This window comes from Rhipicephalus microplus, chromosome 5 (genome assembly GCF_043290135.1).
Source record: "Rhipicephalus microplus isolate Deutch F79 chromosome 5, USDA_Rmic, whole genome shotgun sequence".
Classification (NCBI taxonomy): Eukaryota; Metazoa; Arthropoda; class Arachnida; order Ixodida; family Ixodidae; genus Rhipicephalus; species Rhipicephalus microplus.
This window is the reverse complement of record NC_134704.1, coordinates 6,513,414-6,537,016: the sequence shown is the minus strand read 5'-3', so window position 1 is coordinate 6,537,016 and position 23,603 is coordinate 6,513,414. Positions and strand designations below refer to the sequence as shown.

The following is a 23,603-nucleotide window of genomic DNA, read 5'->3' as shown; positions in this document are numbered from 1 at the left end:
CCACAAGGATTGCCCGAATGCTGGCACTCGACCTCCAGCTTTACAGCTGTCCCAAATCGGGGTTTCACAAAGCCGATGAACCTCATGGAGCCGTTGTACAAGATACCTAGCCGCACTACCTTTTCAAGGACAATCATTCCAGAGTTGTACCGAGACACAGTCACGGCAGTCAAGGAGCAAATGCACGCAGCTTTCCAGGAAGGCGTAGAGTCGATCTTGTTGATAAGTGACATGTGGGTGTCAAGGTCTATACTCTGTTCCAGAAGTTCTGTGCAGCAAAGTCAAGGTTACGTGACCCTCAAACGCAGGTTGTTGCGAAGCGAGATGTAGTGCACCGTTATACGTAGCTCGTTGCTTGTCCTCGTGACTTTTGCAAGCGGTCTCGTCGGAGGATTTTTACTTGAAGGCTTCTCTGCGTGTTGATTTATTGATATGTGGGGTTCAATGTCCCAAAACCACCATATTGTTACAAGACTACACACGCTGTCTGTCTTGCTTCTTCAGCGGATGTGGTCTTGTAACATGGTGTGCCCTCCCGTAACAATATGATTATGAGAGACGCCGTAGTGGAGGGCTCTGGAAATTTCGACTACGTGGGGTTCTTTAGCGTGCACCCAAATTTGAGCACACGGGCCTACAACAGTTCCGCCTCCATCGGAAATGCAGCCGCCGAAGCCGGCATTCGATACCGCGACATGCCGGTCAGCAGCCGAGTACCTTAGCCACTAGACCATGCGGGTCAGCAGCCGAGTACCTTAGCCACTAGACCACCGCGGCGGGGCATTCTCTGCTTGTTGTAGCTGTGATTTGTATGATGATTTTGTCGCATTTTCTGTAGAAAACAATTTTTGTAGCTCTATGATACTGAAGAAAGAGTTCTTGCTTGAACGTGTTATAATGTCCAAATGACTAAAGAAATAACGCTGTTGTGGCACGTGTGTGTTATGTTTTTACTTATAAAGTACGAAAGGATGGTACAACAATGTCTAAACTTTTATGTGTAGTCGCACAGCCTGAGCGTCCACAGTGCCGTGGAGCACCCAGTCTTGGTTGCGATTAGTCCGCGGTGGCAGGTTTGGTCACTCCTGTAAAAATGGCGGTGCCTGGTTCACCTGTGCGATATTGTTCCCAGATCAGCTTTCACGAAAAGGGAGCGAAGCAGTTGGCTCTAAATGTGTTCGGGACACTGCGTAAGGAGGGCGGCAGAAATGCAAGCATGAGCTCTCTCATTAAGAGAACGGCTTTACCAACGTCAGCAAGCGGGCGCTGTACAAGTGGGTAGGCGGAGCACGATAAGCACGGCGAGGCACCGGGAATAGAGCCATCATTTCGTATCAAACGCGAGCAGTACCTCGCATGCCCATATGCATATACGAAATCTGATGAAGCGTCGTGCTTTCATATTCAATTCGGCTAGTGCGGCGCTTTCCATCGAAACACGAGCCACTGAACCCGATCCCTCAAATGTCTACGAGCAAGTATCTCAAATACGCGTGCTTTTACGGTGCTGAGGAGAATATTTAACCTCTTTAACAATTACAGCTCATCTCACTGCGCAGTTGCACAGTGTCCCGAGACGCTCTTGCTGCTTTCACTGCAGTGCACGTCGCTAGCAGACGACGGGGCGTGGAAAGATACACTTAGATGTGCTCGCCCTCCTGATTGGTTGAGAAGGCCCGTAGTTTCCACAGTGCTGCACGGAACTTCTGGAACAGAGTATTAACATGGCTATATCAACCTCAGCTACCACTATGTAACCTCAAACTTCGATCAGAAGCCTTGCATTGGAAAACCCTAGCGTGACCAAGAGCCACACTACTGCTTGCAACATTCTAGAGCACGTATAAGCCATGATGGATAACTGGGAACTGCCACTGCAGAGAGTGCCAGTCTATCTGGTGACTGACAATGCAAGAAACTTCTGCGCGGCCCTTAGGGGTATTTCTTAGATCCCAACGCAGCGTATGGGCCATACATTGAAATTAGTGATAAAAGATGCTAAGAATGAAACAGCTGGAGTGCCTGCCATTCTCAAGAAGTGTCGCGCCATTGTTGGCCATTGTTGGCTGCAGTGCCCAAGCTGCGGCAAGACTGCAGGACTGCTAGAGACAATTGGAGCTCCCAGTTCTGGAACTCATTCAAGACGTAGAAACAAGGTGGGATAGTGAGCACGATATGCTTTCACATCTTGTGCAGCTGAAGGAAGTCATCTGCTTTGAGCTGGGCACCTTTGAGGCAAGTGTACTCAACCTGACAGCATAGGAGTGAAAAGCTGTGGCTGGGCTCGTCAAAGCTCTTGAGCCAATCGTATCGGCAACCAAAGATCTTAGTGGCCACAAGTATGCAACTTTGTCATCAGTAGTACCGTTTTTGTATGGAACGCAGATGGTTCTAAAAGACTGCATTGCAGCCATCGATGACACTTGAGTTTGCTAGAAACTTGTTTAAAAGCATGAGATCCAGGTTTCCAAGGCAGGATGAGCAAAAGGAGTATGTGCTGGCAACCGTCTGTGGCCCAAGGTTTAAGAACCTTCTCTGTGCAGAACCTTTCCAGGAAACAAGGCTCTTGGAACTTGCGAGAACCGAGTTGCAGCTCCCTTCAGAAAATGAATCAAGTGACTGTGCCAAAGCGATAACATCTACAGCTGAGAAAGAGCGCGTCGGCAGTATCTGGGACAGCATTGAGAAGCTAGCAGCGTCATCAGAAAGAAGACACTCCACTCATACAGCCAACATCCAGGAGTTTAAAGCGGTACCTTCGAGAGCCTACTTGCAGCATGGACCAAGATCCTCTAGCATTCTGGAAAGAAACAGGCAAGCAGCGTTTCCCAGGATTGTGCAACATGGCCATAAAACACATGGGCATTCCAGCAACGAGTGTACCAAGTGAGAAGTTGTTTTTAACAGCTGACATTGTTACGGCCCGGAGGGAGAAGTTGACCCCAGATCATTTACAACAGTTGCTTTTTCTTGCATAATAATTTGTAAACATTGAAGTTGCTTTTTATTAAATTTGTTATTTGATATTCGATTCGATATTCCGCTTTCTTTTTCTTTATTCGATTCGAGACTTACCATAATTACTCGAATCTAACGCGTACCTTTTTTCCGGTTAAGCGAGTTCATAAATTGCATGCGCGTTAGAATTGAGTATGAAAAAAAAAAAAATGCCAGCCTGATCAAAAAATACAGCCTGATCCCGACAAAGTGTGTGCAGTCCTTGAGTTTCCAACTCGTACCCCTTCTGATGTCTGAAGTTTCCTGGGGCTGTGTTCCTCTCAATGACAATTTATTGAGAACTTTGCTGAAATCGCAAGTCCTCTCACCGATATTCTTAAAAAGGACAGCCATTTCAGTTGGGGACCTGAGCAAGCTCAAGCATTTTCCCCGCTTATGAGTTGCCTTGTAAATCCACCTGTTCTGGGTCATTTTCATGCATCTGCACACGCGGAAGTCCGTACGAATGCAAGTGGCCATGGTATTGGTGCTATTTTGTCCCAGTGACAAGGAGAGCTCAATCAAGTGATCACTTGTGCTAGCCGCTTTCTTTCCACCTCAGAGCGCAATCACTCGATCACAGAACGTGAATGCCTAGCCCTTATGTGGGCAATGGCGAAGTTTTGCCCAAACCGTATTTACTCAATTCTACCGGGCCCTCGATTGGAACGCGCACCCAGTTTCCATGACGAAAAAAAAGTAAGACGGCGATTACAACGCGCACTCATTTTTCTCGCTGGCCCGCACGATTACACCACTCGAAAAAAACGACTCCTTTCAGGAGCGTCTTCCATTTAAATATGAGGTACGGGGGAAGTTTGTGCCCATCTGACGTGTAACAGAGCATTGCGGTCACTGTAGTTTTGCCATGGACCGATATCAGCACGCGAACTTCCTTCGCCCCCTTCTCGACGGTTGTGGTGCCAGGCATGTCGAAGTAAAGAGGCGTCTGATCGGCATTCCCGATTTGCCCAAGCAGGTAGCCGTCGTTGTGCTGCAAGTTTAGGACGAACCTCTGAAAACTGTGAAGCTTTTCATCGTACTCCTCCGCAAAACTTTTCGCATATGCCCGTTCGCCTTCGGAGGGAAAAGCCTTTCCTCTCCATAAAGTGAGTTGGCCAGCACCTGCTCGCTTTAAACCGGCTCCGCGTTAGACCTTTTTCTAAGGTTAATTGCATAGCCCGCACTTGGAGCAGTTCTGTCGTCACAGGCCGCTCGCTGCTCAAGGACGTACTCGCCGAGCAGTTCTTCAATTTGCGGAAACCGACCCTGCTGTGGTCCACTGAAGCCTTTGCGTGAAGCTTTGCTGTCGACAATCTTCTGCTTTTGTTTCTGCCAGTCCCGCACGCACGTTTCGAGAACTCCGAACGACTGCGATGCGGCCCGATTTCCGTCCGTTTCAGCACACGCGATGACTTTTTTCTTAAAAGCGGCAGCGTGGTGCACTCATCGAGTTTTTAAAGTCGGCCCTTCCATGCCGTCGATGCTAATGCACTACAAGATGACGAACTCTTCAGCACACGTACGAAGTGCCGCTCATGGGGAACACATAGGCAGAAATGGCCGACGCGCCATGCCGAAGCACGTAGGGGGCGGCCATTTTGGAAATGCCGATGGCAATAAGATGACCGTATTTATTTATTTTTCGTACTCGATTTTAACGCGCAAGCGATTTATGAACTCGCTTAACCGGAAAAAAGGTGCGCTTTAGATTCGAGTAATTACGGTACTTAATTCGAACGTCCGATTAATTAGAACTGACGCTGTGGTCCCGTCAAAGCTATGTGTATTCCAATGGGCAAAAACACCCAGTAATTCAAACGCGCAAGCACTTGCGACGGTTAATTCGAACATACCACGCTCCGAAAATGCTCTCAGCAGCACGCCCGATCTCACGGCGACACCTCCGACACCTCAACACTGCGCGTGAAGGAAAAGAAAAAAAGGAAACGCTGGGGCAGAATGTTTGCTCTCTCTCAAATGCATATCTGCCAACCTGGCAACAGCGAAATTCGTAAAGCCCCGGAGCGGGAAATGGGGTGGGGGTTATCAACTTTTTAAAAAATTTGTAGCTGTGATAGATTTGCCTTTAGCGACAAGCATAATCACGTTTTGCTACCCTAAGTCAAATCGGCGCGGTGAATTATTTTCTCCCATCTTTGGCACTAAAAGAAAAAAAAACATTGCGAAGAACTATGGGGGGGGGGGGGGTCCCAAACGCAAGCGCAAACATCGGCGCTGCGGTCTCATAATGGCTTGGAGTAGCCCATGTCCACCACATGAGGATATAGTTTTCTACTAAGGTGAAAGTCTAAAAGGGGGCGCGTGAATGCTTCCGGCCGAAACTTCGCGTCATCAAAACAACTAGCAAAATATAATTCTGTCAAAACAGCTCGCATATGTCTTCCTAGGACACGCGTCAACCAACGCGACGGCACAGCTGGCTGCCGCGAAAGCGCGGGTCATAGCTTTGGCTTTGCTCGCTAGCAGATTCTTTGGACAGGAACGGCAAAACGCTCCTAGCCTTTTTTACGTCTTTTATCTATATTGCCTTTCATCCTACCGCTGTGTCAGCCACGTGTCCTCGAGGCTTGTAGATCGCTATAGCATCGCCACGACTGCGGTTTCGTGCACAGTGTTTTGCGGCAAATGGTAGTTTTGTTTTCAATCCACATGCCTTCAAAACAGTCATTTTATGCTATCTATGGTCACAACTGCCGTGGTTTTCTACACAGAACTTGTGGAATGCAGCGTTGCTTTCAGTGGTCGAACGTTGGACGCGCGGACACTTTAGAAGTTCTATCAGTAACGTCGTCGTCATACATGATCATGTCGAACAACCGATGTTTTGTCTACAGCGGTTGTGGCAACGACAACCTCACGCAATGTACAAGACAGTGCGTGGGCTGGTCGCACGCGTACTTCTGTAGCTTCAAGCACGCTGCTATCGATCGCCTTCGTTCGACGGTTTCGTTACTAAAGTTCATATCACACGCCGCAATTAGGAAAACTGTTCGAAACATTCAAATTTTGGCCTAATAGACACGTGAGTTTGGCTAAGGAATTTCACGAATTTGTATGTTGCTGTTTCGCATCAGAGACTCTACTGTAAGTTTAGATGAACGCCTCTCAAATTCATTTATAATGCATTGGGCTCGCAAAAAGCCTGGAACAGACTGGCCTGAATTTTTGGCAATGCGGCCGAATTTTATACACACATTTCAATTTTCGGGAGATTTTCATGGCAACCCCACGCACAGAAGAAACAATCGCAATCCGGGAGTATCCCGGACAATGCGGGAGACTTCGCAAGTATGTGATGATAACACCAATACATATAGTTCCCTCCTGGTGATGGAATACAGCACAACGCCGTTTTTGAGGCCCACGACTATGCTTTGAGCCAACTGCGGAGGCGATGCTATTTTACTCATTTTATTTTGATCATCGGAAATGAAATATTTTTCGTAAATTTCAGGCAAGATTCGTAAAATCGTACGTGCAATGGAAATTCGTACATTTTACGGGGAAATCGGTAGAGTTGACATGGGACGTGTCGGCATCACGCTTCTCCCTTTCCCGTCCCAGCCACACAGAAACCCTTCTCCTTTCAACGCCATGCGCAAAGATAGCAAAAAAAAAGAAGTTGTCGTGGAGTGTTGGTTATCTCTTAAACGCCGATCTGCTTCTATCCGGGTGGAAACGCTCCTTCTTCCTCGTCACGTGCTGGCTATGCACGCAGAGGGTAGCAGCGGAGACGCAGTCGTCGTAGTCTTAACCCCTAGTATACAGTCGAGCCCACATATCACGGCCCCACTTAAAATGAACAATATTCGCGTGACCGTGAAAATATACATTGGTTCAATGGCCCAAAATCGCACTTACAACGAACGTCTCCGAGCGTCGCTGATCGATTACGGCGAACGGAGTCGACGGTCTGCTGACTTCCCGGGAAACCAACAGCTGCCACCGATCAAACATTGGCGAGGTGCCCATACATTTTTATTGTTAAAGGGAGATGCTACTCGAAAAATGATTTTCTTTAATAAGAGTCTGAATTTAACACAAATTGGCATGCTAATAGAGTTTTTTCTCCTCTTTTCAAATATGTCATTTATTTTCATGTAGATTGCTTGGTTTTCTTTCTGCAGGTTAGATACTGCAAAATTATGGCCATTGTTATGCAACAATTCTGACCTATAAAAATTTGAGATAAAGCATGCAGATATAGCTGACTATGATCCTTTGGAACTGTAGAGTGCAAAAAACTATATAAATTTTGTGTGTAAAAAGGTGAAATACAATAATAAAATAGAAAATTTACTATGGCTCTAGTTGCCAAGCGCTTTCAATGTTATGTAATTTTTGAAAAACATAATCAAGCAGCACTGACAATCTGAATAGATACTTGCACTCTATGGGCCTTCATCATGCTATGTGCAAAATTTCATAGAGGTATGACAATTCTAAGTATACGAACTAGCGTGTATAAGAAGCACAGATCACACAAAACTGCAAAAGGAGAAAAACGCATTTGAAGGTTTGAAACCTTTTTTTTTTATCACAGAGTTGTTAGAAATGCATAATCTTTGGCCATAATGTTCAACAGAACTTTGAAAAGCACTGCAAGTTACTAGAACTGTCCTGCAGCATAGGTTGTGCCCTCACGGTCCTTGCGAGCACTCTCTTCTAGCCGTGCCCTTTTCACTCCACGACGACGGTGGGCCCTTGCTTCTGCTGTCAGACGCTCGGACATTCTCTTGATGCGCCTCGCATCTCGGGAATCACTGAAAGTAACTAGATCTCTAGATGGCAGTATGTTGAGCTCTTCCAGGATGTGCTCGAAAGTAGCATGACCCTTGTTGAACCACAGGATTGCCATAGCTGCGGCAGTCTCGACAACCGTTCGGGAGACAAACTTAGTCTTGGGGCAAAGTAGCCAAATTTTGCTGTTCAGGGATTCCGATGCGTTCTGGGTTTTCCCTTTGATGCATGGAGCAAGAAGCTTTTCATCCGTTAGCCACTTATAAATGGGCAAAACAGCCAATCCCTGTGCTTTTGTCAGGAGAGGTGTGTGGCGTGGTGCAGGTTCACCAAGTGCTTCAGCGCGTTGATGTTTGCACCATGACTCTGTTCCTGCAGGGCAAAACTTGTGGCTGCCAGCATTGTCAGTAGAGCATGAGTGGAAGTACGAAGCCCATACTGCAGTGTACATATCCCGTACACTCCCCCTGTTGCTTGTTATGGCAATCTGATAGTATGTTTGGAGCTTCTGAATGGCTGGCTCTTTCATTTTCTGCCTTCGTGGTAATGGCACATGCAGCGTCCGTAGCGCGGTGCCAAGTCTCTTGGCCACATAATTAGTTCAGTCTTCTTTTTCTATATTGACAGCACCATAGACTTTTGACTCTGCAACTGCACTATATGCTTTGCTGTCACCGTCACTCAAGAATGTCATGAAATGCAGTGGGGTGTCATAAGTCAATGTTCTCTGCCAAATGCGCATTGCAGCCTCCGTTTCCATGGCATGGGAGGAACAGTCTGCATTTTTTTCACAGACTGGGCCATGGAATGCCTGCTACACTTCTTTGTCTGGGCCCATATCCTTGTGCCTACTGCATGTCAGGCAGTAATTTGATATGACCTCGAAGTCTAAGCAGAGGCCAGTATCTAAGGAGATAACTGCGCCAATCTCGTTGTGGCTTTTGTGGCCCCTCTTCTGCCAAGTGCCGTCGAACATAACAGCCACATCAGTTTCGCCTGCTACTTCTTTCGTCAACTCTCTGGATCGGCGCAAGTTTTCACTCACAGCTGCCATGGCAGCGGTGTGCACCTTCTTTGCTATCGAAAAAAATCCTCGGTGGCGCATTGGCTTTGGGAGTCCAATAATGGAGCAAAATCTCGACAATTGCTCATGCACAATGCCGACAGCGCGTGCAGCCACCACCGCCTTCACATTTACAGCGAAACTATCTCGGGAGCTACCACTGTCGTACCGTTGGCTCACTCGGCTGCTGCCGTCCGCCGTAACACGCAGTGACGTATAGGAGCACGAAAGAACAGTCGCTGAGCATTCGCTGTTTTCGCAATAAAGTTCGAGGAGCGACGAAAGTCCCTTGCGCTTTTCTGCCGGCTCCCGAACGGCAAGTTTTTGAATACCGGAAACAGGGCATGCCGCACCTGCCACAAGTGCCGTCAGCAAGAAAGTGTCGCACAAAACTGTCGTTGCACAAACCTCATCGCGCTGTCTTTCGTCTTTTTCGAAGAAGCCGAGCTTCTTCTCCGAAGCACTGACGAAAGAAAGCGCAGCGTCAATCCCTTCATCGCAGCCACTGTCGCTCGCGCACTCGTCGATGCCGCCGTCAGGCCTAGCACACGTAGGCGCGTTCTCGTTCGTCGCCGTCGTTCGGGGCGCTTTACGCCGCCTTCCCTTGAACTTGTGCTTCGTTCGAAACTTCTGCGGTCTCACGTTGCACTTTTTCGGGCTTGTCATCGCGGAAATATGCGTAGACGCGCAGAAAAGCAGACAGACCAAATGCCGATGGCCGCCACCAACACAGCTGACAATGACTCGGTAGCCAATGGCGATGCGGCTTAGGGTGCCGCGCGTTTCAAACCGCTCAAACCACGTGATAAAAAGGCCTCGTTTTTTATTTTATTTTTTTGCTCACGTACGAAACTGGCGGTCGTCGGAGCTGTAAGAAGAAGGCCGGACGCAACTTTCCCAACCGATCGCGATGGCGGGCGGCACTGCGACGGGGAGCAGCGCGCAGTCAAAGATGGCCAATATCAGCGCAAATTCACGAAATTTTGAGCCACCGCGATGCCTTCATACACATTTTTTTGCATTTTGCGGTTCGAATTTAGTTTTCAAATTTTCACAGATGAAAGAAGAAGGTTTGAAGATTACAATGCAATAAAAATCAGACTATTTGCCAACATCGTCTGCCACCGACTGTGTCCGATAGTCTGCATCTAGTGCACGCGTGTATGCTATCCCACCGACTCTGATAATCTGCGATTCGTTTCGTTGTTAGGACTTGTTCTCGCTCACTTCGCACTCGAATCATCATGCCTTCTGCGCGCGTGTGGAAGCGCGAAAACGGCTGTTAGTTTGCGCGGAACGAATCGTGAAATACCGAAGTTCGTGAGGCCACGCAAACTCGCCGACGCAACAAAACGATTTTTTGACCACGGCCACCGATTCTTCGAACGCCGCCGGGCACACCGATTCAGGCGGCCATGCACTCTAAGTTTTTCTACGTGAGAGTTTCGCGGACCTTTCAAGCAAGCTACCCAACCTGCCTTCTTCCCATGTGTTTTGGTTTTCAAGGTCGCCCTTCTACCGCATCCTCCCCTCTCTTTATCGAAACTCCTTGCCCTTCGCTCGCAAGTCTGCTCTCCTGTCTTGATCACAACCCCTTCGCCCGTCTCCACCGCTCTGCGACGCCCACCACACTGGCTCTAATTAGTTTCGTTTTCTGACTGAAAACGGGCCCAGAGCTGTTTTACGCATTCTGGCATGTCTGTCGCGTGTGCGTGTCTTGCTCGCTCTTGGTGTGCGTGTGTGGTCATGATGGCTAACGGGAGGACTATCGCGCTTTTTCCTGCCACTCATCAAAACGTCGAAAATGTGACCGCTTGGCTTGAGCGTAATCCGCCCGTTAGGTGCCGCGTTGCGGAGCGCTTGCTCATAGCTGTTGACCACCTGGCAGCCAACTTGCCGCTTCGGGCGTCGCAGTATTCAGCTGTGGAGATGGTAAATATTTCGTGGGTGGCGATGACTGCTACATGCGCGTGAAGCTGTTTTTGCGAGGCCGACTTCGTCGATGTCGGGCCTGATGCCGAGCCTGAAGCTTCCGAACAGGATCACTCCGGCAGCGATTTGTGGCAGCGCGTCATCGACTCCGACCTGGACAGCGGGTGGGACATCTGTTGCAATGGTTTAATTACGGGCAAAGATGATGCCGACACTACGGGACCGTGCACGGATTGGGGCATTGCGAATGAAGTGCGTGGCGAGAGCGATTTGAGGAATCGGATTGCGAGAACCACAAAACTTTGGAGCCAGCGCCTTATGCAGCTTATGCCACGGACCTCGGGGAACGAGCACCCTGTCGTTTTAAATTAACTCGAGACCGCCCTTATCACTTCTGTTCTTGGAAACACGTGCATCACGGACTTTTTGGGGCAAAAAAAGTTTGTTTCACTCGCAACATTTTTTAAAGGCTGCGTTTCATTTACTACGAACTTCGGGATACAGGGAACGGATGCCGTGTCACGCTCAAGTTCGTTATAAGCGGGCTCGACTGTATAGGTGTTATAGGCCTGTTTGCAGGAAGGCAAAGAATTCTCTCATTAGACTCGATTGCTGTCTCCAGTAATTAAAACATTAATTATAGTTATTTATATACTGCCACAATTACAGTGTCTAGCCATTTTATGATTTTTGACGTCATGCTGGGAGCCGCATAAAACTTCCCAGCAAGCCGCATGCGGCCCGCAGGCCACAGGTTGTCGAACTCCGAGATTGATGGCTTGGCGGAATTTTGGTCGATTTTATCAGGTTGGCATAGCAAATCTCGTTTGGCACACTTTGGTGCAGTTGGCGCAGAAGTGGGATCCCTGAGACAGAAAGTCTACAATCTCGCAAGCACGACCTCTTATGGCGGCCAGTGCCACTCACCCATGGCCAACAATCCCGGAGGTGGGGGTGGCGGGGGCACCCCTCCTCGAAATTCCTCTTCCCGTCGTCTAGAGCGCAGCTCTTCTTCTTGCCGCTGCTGCTGGAAGAGGGCCTCTTCACGGCGACGCCGCTCTTCTTCGCGTCTGCGCTCCTCTTCCCGCCTGAAAAGACACTTAGGTTACAAGGCGCCACTTTTTCAACATAATCAGAAAATGCTGCCATTCAGACCTCTGAGCATTTAAATAACACAGCACTACGTACAATACAAATTCAAACAAATATTAAAAGTACAAAGTGAAGAAAGAAATGTACACATGTAACCCTCCAGTAACCAGGAAAAATCTGCACTGCTGCACAGCCCCACTTCGAGGTTGAGTGAAAATACTATTCTCCCATTAATGCATAATTTGTTTTAACTTAAACAGGTTGTTATACCGGCTTATATACTCCAAGCATAGGAAATTTTAGAACATATTTTACAGGTTAACACTGGCATTCTACCGGAAGCCAAGTCCTGCAACAATTCAGTTGCTCTTACTTCCTTTGCACCAAAAACAATTACTTTTACTTGCTTCAATATAAAAAAATACATAAATAAATAACAAATGGTGCAGGTTAGTTGGGTTATGACAAATATACCCATTATTTGACCAAAGCACAAAGGTCAGATCCCCTGAAGCCTTTTTATAAACCTTTCCTCTCGCACAAAATGACACTACCTCAAACATAACTGTGCTACATCATATGTTCGGAGGTACCACCTAAAACAAATAGAGGTCTGGCTAGATCAGCTGAAGCAAGTCACAAATGCGTGATGCAGAGGTTTATTAGAGATGTCACGCTGTTTATTTAAGCACAGACCTACTGGAAGGCCGAGGAACGCCAGAAGAGCGAGGAAGGTCAACAGGCCGAAAAAACAAAACAAGCGCAAGCTCGGGTCGCGCATGTGCACCAACACTGTGGCTTGCCATTTCTTGCTGCTTCGTCGTTCGCATAGTTCCCTACATTGGCCCCCGGTGAATAGCGTAGCCAACCTGGCGACTTAAGGCATAGTCACTACAGCGGGGTCGTAATACGGCTTCAGGCGACTCACATGCACAATTTCTCAACCACGACGGGGTAAGTCATAAGACTGTGTCAAAGGCTCAATCTCATAATTGACCGGTGACGTAAGGGCGAGAATGCGGTAGGGCCTGTGGTATCATGCCAGTAATTTCGACGAAAGGCCAGGAGTGCTCGGTGGAATCCAGAGCCAAACGAGAGCACCAGTCGTGAAAGTAGAGAGATGTCGGTCGGTGTCATGCCGTAGCTTCTGGTGGCCTTGGTCCTCGGTTGTCAGTGAACGGGCCAATCGTCTGCCATTTTCTGCGTACCTGGCAACATCAGAAATTGCAGTGTACTCAGAGGAGTCGGGCGTGTATGGGAGGATAGTGTCCAGCGTGCACGATGGTTCGCGTCCGTACAACAGAAAGAAAGGGGAAAACCCTGTTTTCGCGTGCGTAGCGGTGTTATACGCATACGTGACGAATGGAAGGACAGTGTCCCAATCGGTCTGGTCTGAAGCCGTGTACATCGTCAACATATCACCGAGAGTGCGAATAAATCATTCTGTGAAGCCATTCGTCTACGGGTGATATGCTGTCGTCATGCGATGAACCATGTTGCACTGAGCGAACAAGGCTTGAATGGCGTCAGACAAGAGGTCCGTTCGATTCGCCTACACCACGTGAACCAGTTCACGAGGTGTTGCACCTTACCATTCGTTTCAGCGGTGCAGCATTGACGACCGCTGAACCTTGCCATTCGTTTCGAAAGGTGCAGAAGAGGTGCAGCACCGGTTCACAATTTTCCTGCACCTCCTTTGCTGACGGTGCCGGCTTGGTGCAGGTGCGCGTGCAGCTGAGCAGACGACGCAGCACTTAGACGTAGGTGGCTTAGGCGCCGTACCCCCTCTACAAATGGGGTGTGTTTTGCCAAGATGTTTGCGCCTCCTAAACTGTCCGCATGTGCATTTCGCCATAGGTCGGTGTTTGCTGAATGGTGTAAATTAACCGAAAAAAAATAAGGCCAACACCTTGTCCTCACATTGTCATTTGTTTCGGGTGTCGTGCTGTGCCTGCACCGCTGAACTCACGCTGCACAATTTCTGAACTTCGCGTGCACAGCCGTGAACCGGTTCCAACCGGTGCAGGTGAATCGAACGGACCTAAAAAAACACGTCCCCGGTCGCTCAAAAGTTCGCAGGGAGCACCATGGCGAAGAACAAAGTTGCGTAAGATGAAAAACGCAACTTCCCTCGCGGTTGCTGTGGGTAGTGCTGCCGTCTCTGCATAACGCGTAAGGTGGTCCACGCCGACAATTATCCACCTGTTTCCAGAAGACGACGTGGGAAGTGGTCCGTATAAGTCGATACCGACGCGGTCAAATGGACGCGCTGGACAAGGCAGAGGCTGAAGTGTACCGGCAGGGCGTTGAGGTGGGGCTTTACGTCGCTGGCATGCAGTACAAGCACGTACGTACTTGCGAACAAATGCGTACATGCCGCGCCAGTAGTACCGCTGTCGTAGACAGTTGTACGTTTTGAGAGCGCCGGTGTGAGCGCTTTGCGGGTCGTTGTGGAAAGTAGTACAGATTTCCGAGCGCATGTAGTTGGGTATCACTAACAGCCACCTCCGACCTTCAGACGTGTAATTCCGCCGATAGAGTAGGTCGTCTCGAATAGCGAAATGTGTGGCTTGACGGCGGATAGTTCTTGAGACCAAATTAGCTAACAGATCAGTCAGAAAGGCGAGGAGTTGGGAAATCCACACATCTTTGCGTTGTTCCGATGCCATGTCTGTGAAGTCGATTAGTGTTATGACAGCTGAAGAAGGTGAGGAGGAGGTTGGGTCAGCCGGTAGCGGGGAGCGGCATAGCGCATAAGCTTCGGAGTGCTTGCGGCCGAATCGGTATAAAACACGAATGTCGTATTCCTGTAGGCGAAGCGCCCAACGACCAAGGTGCCCAGACGGGTCTTTGCGCGATGATAGCCAGCATAGAGCGTGGTGGTCCCTGACGACTTCCAAAGGACGGCCATAAAGGTATGGGCGGAACTTCGTCAAAGCCCCCAGACAATTGCGAGGCACTCTTTTTCCGTGACGGAATAATTACACTCGGCTTTCTTGAGGGTCCGACTCGCGTAAGCGACTGCGTATTCTTGGTATCCTACTTTTCGTTGAGTCAATACAGCACCAAGACCGACACCACTGGCGTCAGTATGGACCTCCGTAGGCGCATCGGGGTCAAAATGACGTAGTATTGGAGGTGATAATAATAACCGCCGAAGCGCGGTGAAGGATTTGTCGCACTCTTTTGACCAAGCAGAAATGCCTTTGGAAGTTGTCAACAGGTTGGTAAGAGGCGCGATGATGGAAGAGAAGTTGCGCACAAATCGATGAAAGTTTGAGCACAGGCCGATAAAACTTCGAAGCGTCTTGATGGAATTGTGCTTCGGATAGTTGGCCACGGCGCGGAGTTTCGCCGGATCCGGGAGAACACCCTCTTTGCTGATGACGTGATCCAGTATAGTGAGCTGACGTGCGGCAAAATGGCACTTCTTGATGTTAAGGTGAAGGCCAGCAGAGGTGAGACACGTGAAAATAGCACGAGGACGAACAAGGTGAGTTGAAATGTCGCGAGAAAAACGACGATGTCGTCTAGGTAGCAGAGGCCCGTGTTCCACTTGTAGCCGCGAAGGATGGTGTCCATCATCCGTTCGAAGGTAGCTTGGGCGTTGCAGAGTCCAAACGGCATGACGTTAAACTCATACAGCCCATCAGGTGTTACAAATGCAGTCTTCGATCGGTCAGGATAAGCCATTGGAACCTGCCAATGTCCTGAGCGTAAATCTAAAGAGGAGAAATATTCTGCTCCTTGCAAGAAATCGAGAGCATCGTCGATGCGTGGCAACGGGTACACATCCTTCCGAGTTATCTTATTGAGCCGGCAATAGCCGACACAGAATCGGATAGACCCATCCTTTTTGCGCACAAGTACAACAGGGGACGACCAAGGGCTCTGCGATGGCTGGATGACACCACGCTTGAGCATATCGTCGACTTGTTCGTTGATAATACGGCGCTCTTCCGCTGAAACTCGATATGGTCGTTGGCGTAAGGTAGCATGAGTACCGGTGTCAATGTGGTGCGTGACGTTCGCTGTGCGACCCAAAGATGGTTGAGCGCAATCGAAGGCAGAACGGAACTCTCGAAAAAGGGACAAGAGTTCGCGTCTTTGTGTCGGCGATAGCTCAGCGGCAACAGAGGGCTGGAATGAGTCTGGCGCGGGCAGTGTGGCCACAGGTGGCATCATAGCATTGAGCTGGAGGTGAGGTGGGTGTTCGGTAAGCTCCAGAGGGCCAAGAGGTCAACGTCTTGTATGTTACCCAAACATTCTCCGCGAAGTAAGGTAACTGGCGACGATAGCGAGTTCGCAACGAGCATGGCGGTAGCACCGGATTCCATGGTGAGTATGGCAAAGGGCAGGTGTAGACTACGGCGGCGGGTAAATACGTCAGACGGAGTGAACAAAACATTTCCGGCAGGAGCGGCCGTACAGGTCAGGGCTACAAGGGTGGATGTTCTCTGTGCTATTTCCGTGTCTGCAACAATGACAAGTTTATAAGCTTCAGAAAGCGAATCTACCAAACAAGAGGTTGGCAGCGGTGTAAGGGCAACTTCTGCACGCGAGCAATCTATGATGGCCAGATGACTCGAAAGAAAGTCCCATCCAAGAATGACTTCGTGGGAGCGTGATGCCAGCACAAAAAATTCAATGGCGTAAAGTCGACCTTGGATAATGACACGTGCAGTGCATCCAGCTGTAGATTCTATACACTGTGAGTTGGCCGTGCGGAGCATCAGGCCCGAGAGAGGCGTCGTCACCTTTTTCAACTTGCGGCATAAGGTCTCACAGATTATGGAAAGGGCGGCCCCTGTGTCGATAAGAGCTTGTGCGGCGGTCCCCTCAACATTGACGTCGATAACGTTTTGCGGCGAGAAAGATGGAGGCCTTAAGCAGTTCGAATTGTATGCAGCTGTTGCCTCCAGAGCTGCAGCGATCAGTTTCCCTCTTCCGTAGCAGGTCGGCCGAAGCATAGGTGACAGGGAGCGTCGTCGGGGCGATGGTGACCGATGGTTTGCGTAGGGTCGATGACCGTCAGTGGTGTACCTTGATGCCATCCTAGACGACGACGCAAACAAAACTGTGCTACATCATATTTTCGAAGGTGCGACCTAAAACGAAGAGAGGCTCTGGCTTGATCAGCTGAAGCAAGTCACAAATGCGTGACGCAGGGGTTTATTAGAGATGTCACGTAGTTTATTTACGCACAGACCTACTGGAAGGCTGAGGAACGCCAGAAGAGCTAGCAACGTCAACAGGCCGAAAATACATAACAAGCGCAAGCTCGGGTCGCGCGTGTGCACCAACACTGTGGCTTGCCGTTTCTTGCTGCTTCGTCGTCGTTCGCATAGTTCCCTACAGAGATAACACGTACTCATGGTGCCCATACCGAGCACTAATTGATCATCCCATGTGTCACCACCTTCAAGAATGCAATTTAAAAAAAACATTGATTTTATGGGATTTGATATTTTCTAGCTTCCCGTCCATTCATGAATGGTCAGCAAAAAAATCATGTTGCGATCTTGAGCCATTCAAATGATATGACAATTTGACCGACCCCCCACTGGGCGGCTTTCTGTTCCACAAGACCTCCAACTCATCATAAATGTTTTTTCGTATACATATAGACAATTCCACCGGACTTGCATCACAAAAATGTGGTGGCCCTGCCTTGGTAGGCAAAAGACGCTTTGCCTACCCCAGTTTGCTAGGTTTTCAATGGTGCATGTGGTGTTCTCATCAAGCAACGAGAAAAAAAAAACGGTATGCCGACGAGCTGTGTCGCAGTTGGATGTGAGTCGTGTCTCGCAACTTACTTTTGTTTGTTGGCGCACATTGCAGCCTTCAGGGCTTATGGATTTTACAACGCTTATGGCGTCTCACAACGTCGTTTTGTTGGCGCACATCACAGCCCTCAGTGCTTATGGCGGAAGTTACGTGCGGACATCACTATAATTTTACCCATAATGTCGACATCGGCCTACCTGTGTTTACAAACATGGAATGGGTCTATTACGTAAGACTAAGGTGTCTAAGTACATTCCAAAGTCTGTGGTAGGCGACATTTTCAATGTATTTTAATATTAATACTACTTGGCTGTAGCAGTCGCTTGGTCAAGTTATGTGCGTCTTTGTTTGGCCGTCAGTGTTGTTTTGTGTGCCGTTTCGAGCTCTTGGACTTAGTTCTGGCTTTTAAAGGAGAAAGTTATGGAAAAGAAGCGTAAACGCAACTTAGGGATTCAATATACCAACTGTGGATCCACTGTGGATCGCGGGGATGAGAGTCAGCTAGGAACACAAAACAATCTGGGAAAAAATACATGCTTCGTCTCGCTTAAAAGAGGCTCGTGCCACTTTAAAAGAGGTTCCAAAAGATAAGAGGGGCTAATTTCAGGCATATCAAATGCTTCTTTGTTACATGGACATACGGGTCAGATCTTTAAAGCCATTTTTCTCAAAAACTGTTTTTTTGCATCCTACAGTTACGCGAGCAATCATAGCTTTCCTTTTGACCAATATTTTCATTATATTTATCGTGCTTTTTCTAAATAGCTGGAACTGTGAATTCAAGCAGAATTATTGAAAACAAGTGGCAACTTTTTGTCCTATGGCCAACTGCATGCAAAATAAACTTGCCAAATATCAACACCTTCAGTCTTTTTATAACACACGCAAGCCTTGAGATATGACGATCGTGGAGGTTAGATGCCCAGAACGTTGTCTGGGCATCTTACCCAGACAACGTTCTTTTAGTTTTAGAAGTTTTAGAAGCTTAGTTTTAGTTTTAGAAGTTTTTTAGTCATGACTGCTGGCATAACATGCGCATTTTGAAACACTTTTATTTTTATAATTGTTTTGCATTTTCAGTTATTTCTTCATCTTAAACTGAAAATATACCTATGCACTACAATCTAAGACCATAATTATAACTTTGGGACTAAAATTACAAAACTTTTTATCGAAGATAGTGACCTACCTTAAGCGATAGCTGCGAGCATGTATATCCTCGAACTCTTTTGGGGGCACAATCAGTTTCGCAAAATTTCACGGCGTGTTGTACAGCCATTGGCACACATACTTTGCCGAGGCAAGTTTTTCAAGCCAATAGTGGTAAGGCAGCTCACCTGGAATCACTGTCGAGGCGCCGTGCACCAGCTAGTTGTTTTGTTCACGAATCGGGCGAGTCAAATATAATCGAATTCTAAATTTACAGGCTTGAGAATATCTCCAGCTCCTCAGCTTACCTAGCCGCATTTTGTAGGCAAGCAATGAACAAAAAGCCTGATGCTCAAGCAGGGAAAAATTTTGTTTGCTGCTATGGTGGTAGCCCAGTGAAAATAGTGTAAAAAGACGGCACAAGAAAGTACACGAGACCACGATACTGACTAACAACCAAATGCATTTATTCTTTCAGTCAGCATATATATACTTTGTAGAGAGGAAGAACATTATCAACAATGGGAAATTTAAGATTCAGCCTGCGCAGAGGCAATAAAGCGATCAATGGGACATGCAGTCTATTTTCTTCGGAATCGAGGCGAGGTTTATGTATCTGATTTGCGTCGGACGAAAATGACAGGAAAGTGGTATCTTTAAAAGATGGGTGGGGACTGAAGTTGAAATTCAGTTTTGGTTTCGGCATAGCACGGTGCTATCATCATCACGCGCTTGCGCGCTTCTGCGCTAGGTGCTAGGTAGTATTAACAGCGGTAGAAGGTTATAGTCTTACAGGCCCACATGTGCAACAGTGGTCAGTGGCCTTTGCTTCAACTTGGCGCCCATAACGACGGCCACGATTTTGCTCCTGTTATTTTACGCCATGTCAACACTGTGCAGGCAGTACTCGGCTGCTTTTAAAAGGGAAGTTATCGCTGCTGCTGAAACCATTTCGAAGGCAGTTCGGAGTCAATGAGCGGAGTATTCGCGATTGGCAGAAGCAGAAGGACGCCCTCTGCTTGCAGCGGACAGTGAAAAAGTTTCTGCGGACCAAACAATGGAGCGTTTCCTGACGTGAAACGCGAACTTGCAGACTTCGTGCAGGAGCAGCGAAGGCAAGGGAGATCGCCCAAGACAAAGGCATTTAGCCGGAAGATATCAAAGCGAGCAAGCATTGGGTGTCTCTCTTCATGCGCCATGCTGGGTTCTCCTTACGTCGGCGTACGTCGATCTCGCTGAAGCCACTGTATAGCTATGAAGAGGATCTTGTGAAGTTTTCGAAATTGTGCAGTTGCGTTGCAAAAGGCTGTCCCCCTTCAGTTGGGCCAAATTGGCAATGGGGATCAAACGCTGGTCTACCTGGATATCCCCTTGGCCCTGACGGTGCATCCGAAAGGCTCCAGGGAAGTTATCATGCGATCGACTGGGAACGAAAAAACGTGAGTGACTGTAATGTTGACCTGCACTGCAGGCGATCGCATGCTACCACCCTACATGGTGCTCAAACGAAAGACGCTGCCGAAGGGGAGAGAGAAGTTCCCAAAACATGTCGTTGTCCACTGCCACGACAAGGGGTGGATTGACGTATCGCTAGTGCTTGACTGGATAAAGTTCGTGTGGTGCTGACGGCCCGGAGCACTGCTGGTGCTCCCTTCGATGCTTGTGCTCGACGAGTTCTGGTGTCACCTGACCGGCTCCGTAAAGCGACTGCGGCGCAACTTTCGCACCTAGTGATCACAGCTGCAGCCCCTTGATGTGTGCCTTAATAAGCCATTTAAGGGCCATGTCAAGAGGCTTTAAGCAGAGTGGATGAGGTCCGGAGAACCAGAAGTGAACCCTGCCGGACGGCTGAAACGGGCCTCACCAGCGATACTGTGCTCGTGGACAGTCAAGGCTTGAGCCTGCATACCGGAGGCGTTAAGATATTTCAATAATACTCGTTGTTGGGCTAGTTGGTGCATTGCTTCAGATGAAAAACTTCCGGCCAATAAAATAACGCACACAGGAAACGAAGAAGGAGACAGGAAAGAGGCCAGTTTTTTTTTTTTTTTTTTTTTTTTTTTTTTTTTTTTTTTTTTCCTGAGCGTAAATCCGAGTTATCCGAGGCCTGTCTCCTTCTCCGAGAAACGAAGAAGGAGACAGGCCTCTTTCCTGTCTCCTTCTTCGTTTCCTGTGTGCGTTATTTTATTGGCCGGAAGTTTTTCATCTGAGGCGTTAAGAAATGGTTCATCTCGAACGCGCTTGATGGCACCGAGACGATGTTCTGTGGGAGAACATTTCCGACAAGGGAGCTTCAGAAGAGAGTGCGTTCGACAACAACGATGACTGAAGTGTGTCAATAAATGCATTTTTCCGTTTTACTTTGGCTAAATTCGGATTAAAGCCTTTTTTCTTATGTTTGCTATCCCCAAATTACACCTCCGAGCTATATGCGGGTTTTCACGATAGATTTTTTGTTCTCTACCTCTCCATTGACTTGCTGGCGCAGGCTTGTTATGTAAACTATAGCAATATGCAGCAAACTGAGGTGGTTATCCCTTATGCACACAAGGTAGCATGCAATCTCTGTTAGCAGAGAAGGCTGTTGTTTTCTGCCCGGAACAAGCCTGTGCCAGATAGTCAAGCCTTCAGCAAGTGTAATGCATGAAAAGCACGCACCTCATCTCTCGCTCTCGGGCCATCATGTTGCTCTGCTCCTCCATTCTCCGCAGCTCTGAAAAACAACACCAAGTCATTCACTCGTTTAGCCTGTCATGTTCACTGTATCTACAGTGAGATGAACTGGAACATTTGCTAACCGGGTGAACGTTACAAACTCACGCTAGTAAAAATAGCTTTTACAGGGCATAAGATACTTCCTATTCAGCATATTTTCTTATAATTTAGTGCATGCAACTAAAACGTCACAATCCTTTTTCGGTCACATGCTGCTTTTTCCCAGGCCGCCATACATTAAGGGTGCCAAACTGCTAACATAACTTGAGTTGACTTCCTTTACACATGTACACAATCCTGAAAAAGTAAACAAACAAATGTACCACAGAGATAAGAAAAAAGTGAGTTATTATTACTATTTTGTTTAGGCAAGAAGGAAAAGTGTCATGAGCTTAGTGCCATAGAGTCCCAGGTCCTCTGTTTCAGCACAATTCTCGTAAAAGTTTTTTTTTTTTTTTCCATACTGCCCCGTTACTTTAACATCTTCCTGAAGGGAACCCTGATGAGATGCGAAGCAGCAGCGGTGGGCACGTCGTTCACCAAGTTGAAACGGCCGTTGACGCGGTTGAAGGAAGAATAGTCTGAAGCAAAAATCGTTGTAGCCTTTACTGAAGTAAACATTTGTTTGAAACAAAAAGACACGGGAGGCTGGTTTACTTTCAAGTAAAATTTATCGCAGATAAACGAGCCAAAAGAGTAGACGGATTAAGTTGCGCGTCTGTAGCAGCCGCACGGGGTGCAGCCTGCCAGCCATTTTCAATGACAGGCCGCGTTCCTATGGCTGCTGCAGACACAGCACTAAATCCATCTAGTGTTTCCACTCAATGTGAGGTCGAGCGTTGCGGGCAGTGGAAAGGGTGAAGCGAGAGAGAAGTGTGTTGCGAGCAGGCAGAAGGGCCGGCAGCTGCTGTGGCGCGCTCTTTTAGGAAACGAGGCCTGCCCAGCGAGCGAAGCCGACCTTTGTGGCCCAAGCAACTAACGCAATAATTTCAGTGAAAGGCCAAGACACACACGATTCTCTCTGCCGGAAAATAAGCGCGAGCACACAAGCACCTAACCCTCTCATGCGTGGGTCAAATTACACTCAAGAAATAAGCGCCCGTTGGTGCATCACGACGAGCTGGGTGCCGAGCGCCGGGCGGCTTTTTTTCTTTCTTGAGTTTTCCTATAAGTAGGTACATATACATATAAACCGCATGACGGCAGCTTAGGCAACGGTAAAAACCTTCCGAAACTGTCCATATAATTGCTGTCGCAAACATCGTCAAAAGCAAAAGGGGGGGGGGGGGGGGGTCCCAACACAAGCGCAAACATTGCCGTTGCGGTCCTATAATGGCTTGAAGTGGCCGAACACAGGTTTTCCCACTAAGGTGTGAATCTCAAAGTGGGAGCGCAAATACTTCAGAAATTTCATATCATCAAAACAATTATCAAAATATATTTCCCTCAAAACAAATCGCATGTGTCTTCCTGGGACACTCGTGAACGGACGGGACGGCACAGCTGGCTGCCACGAAAGTGAGGGTCAAAGCTTTCCTAGCTACCAGATTCTTTGGACAGAAACGCCAAAATGCTTCTAGCCTTTTTTACGTCTTCATTGCCTTCAATCTACTGCTGCGTTAGCCGCGTGCCCTCAGAGCTTGTAGATCACTATCGCGTCGCCGAGACCGCGGTTTTGAGCGCGGCAGTTGTGGCAAACTGTAGTTTTGTTTTTAACCAAGTGCACTGGCTGCGCACGTGCGTTCAAAACAAGGTGGTTTTATGCTATCTATGATCGTACCTGCCACAGTTTCGTCCATAGAGTTTCGCATTGCTTTGACTGATCAAGCGCTGAACACGTGCACACTTTCAGAGTTCTGTCACCTACGTCGTCACCATACATAGTCCTGTTAAGGACGACCGCGGATTTGTCGACAACGGTTGTGGCACCGTCAACCACACGCTGTAGAAGACTGTACGTACACTGGTCGCACACATGCTTCTGCAACTTCGAGCACACTGCTCTCGGCTTTCGTACGTCGATTTTGGTACATACCAGCTGCTGCAATTCATACCAGCTGCTGCAATTAGGAAAAGTGTTAAGAACACTCGAATTTTAGTCCAA

The 23,603-nt window shown here is 48.2% G+C and overlaps 1 protein-coding gene across 2 annotated transcripts in view; it reads right to left on the bottom strand.

Annotated features, from left to right (window-relative positions):
* Window positions 1-23,603, bottom strand: part of LOC119175082 (splicing factor, proline- and glutamine-rich) — a 65,583-nt gene that overhangs the window by 26,855 nt on the left and 15,125 nt on the right. For both annotated transcript variants that reach the window (XM_037426302.2, XM_037426303.2), the window contains exons 4-5: window positions 21,443-21,497; window positions 11,684-11,844 (exon numbers count right to left, since the gene is read on the bottom strand). In XM_037426302.2, coding sequence (XP_037282199.1) covers window positions 11,684-11,844; window positions 21,443-21,497 — 216 coding nt within the window. The remainder of the gene's footprint in view (window positions 1-11,683; window positions 11,845-21,442; window positions 21,498-23,603) is intronic.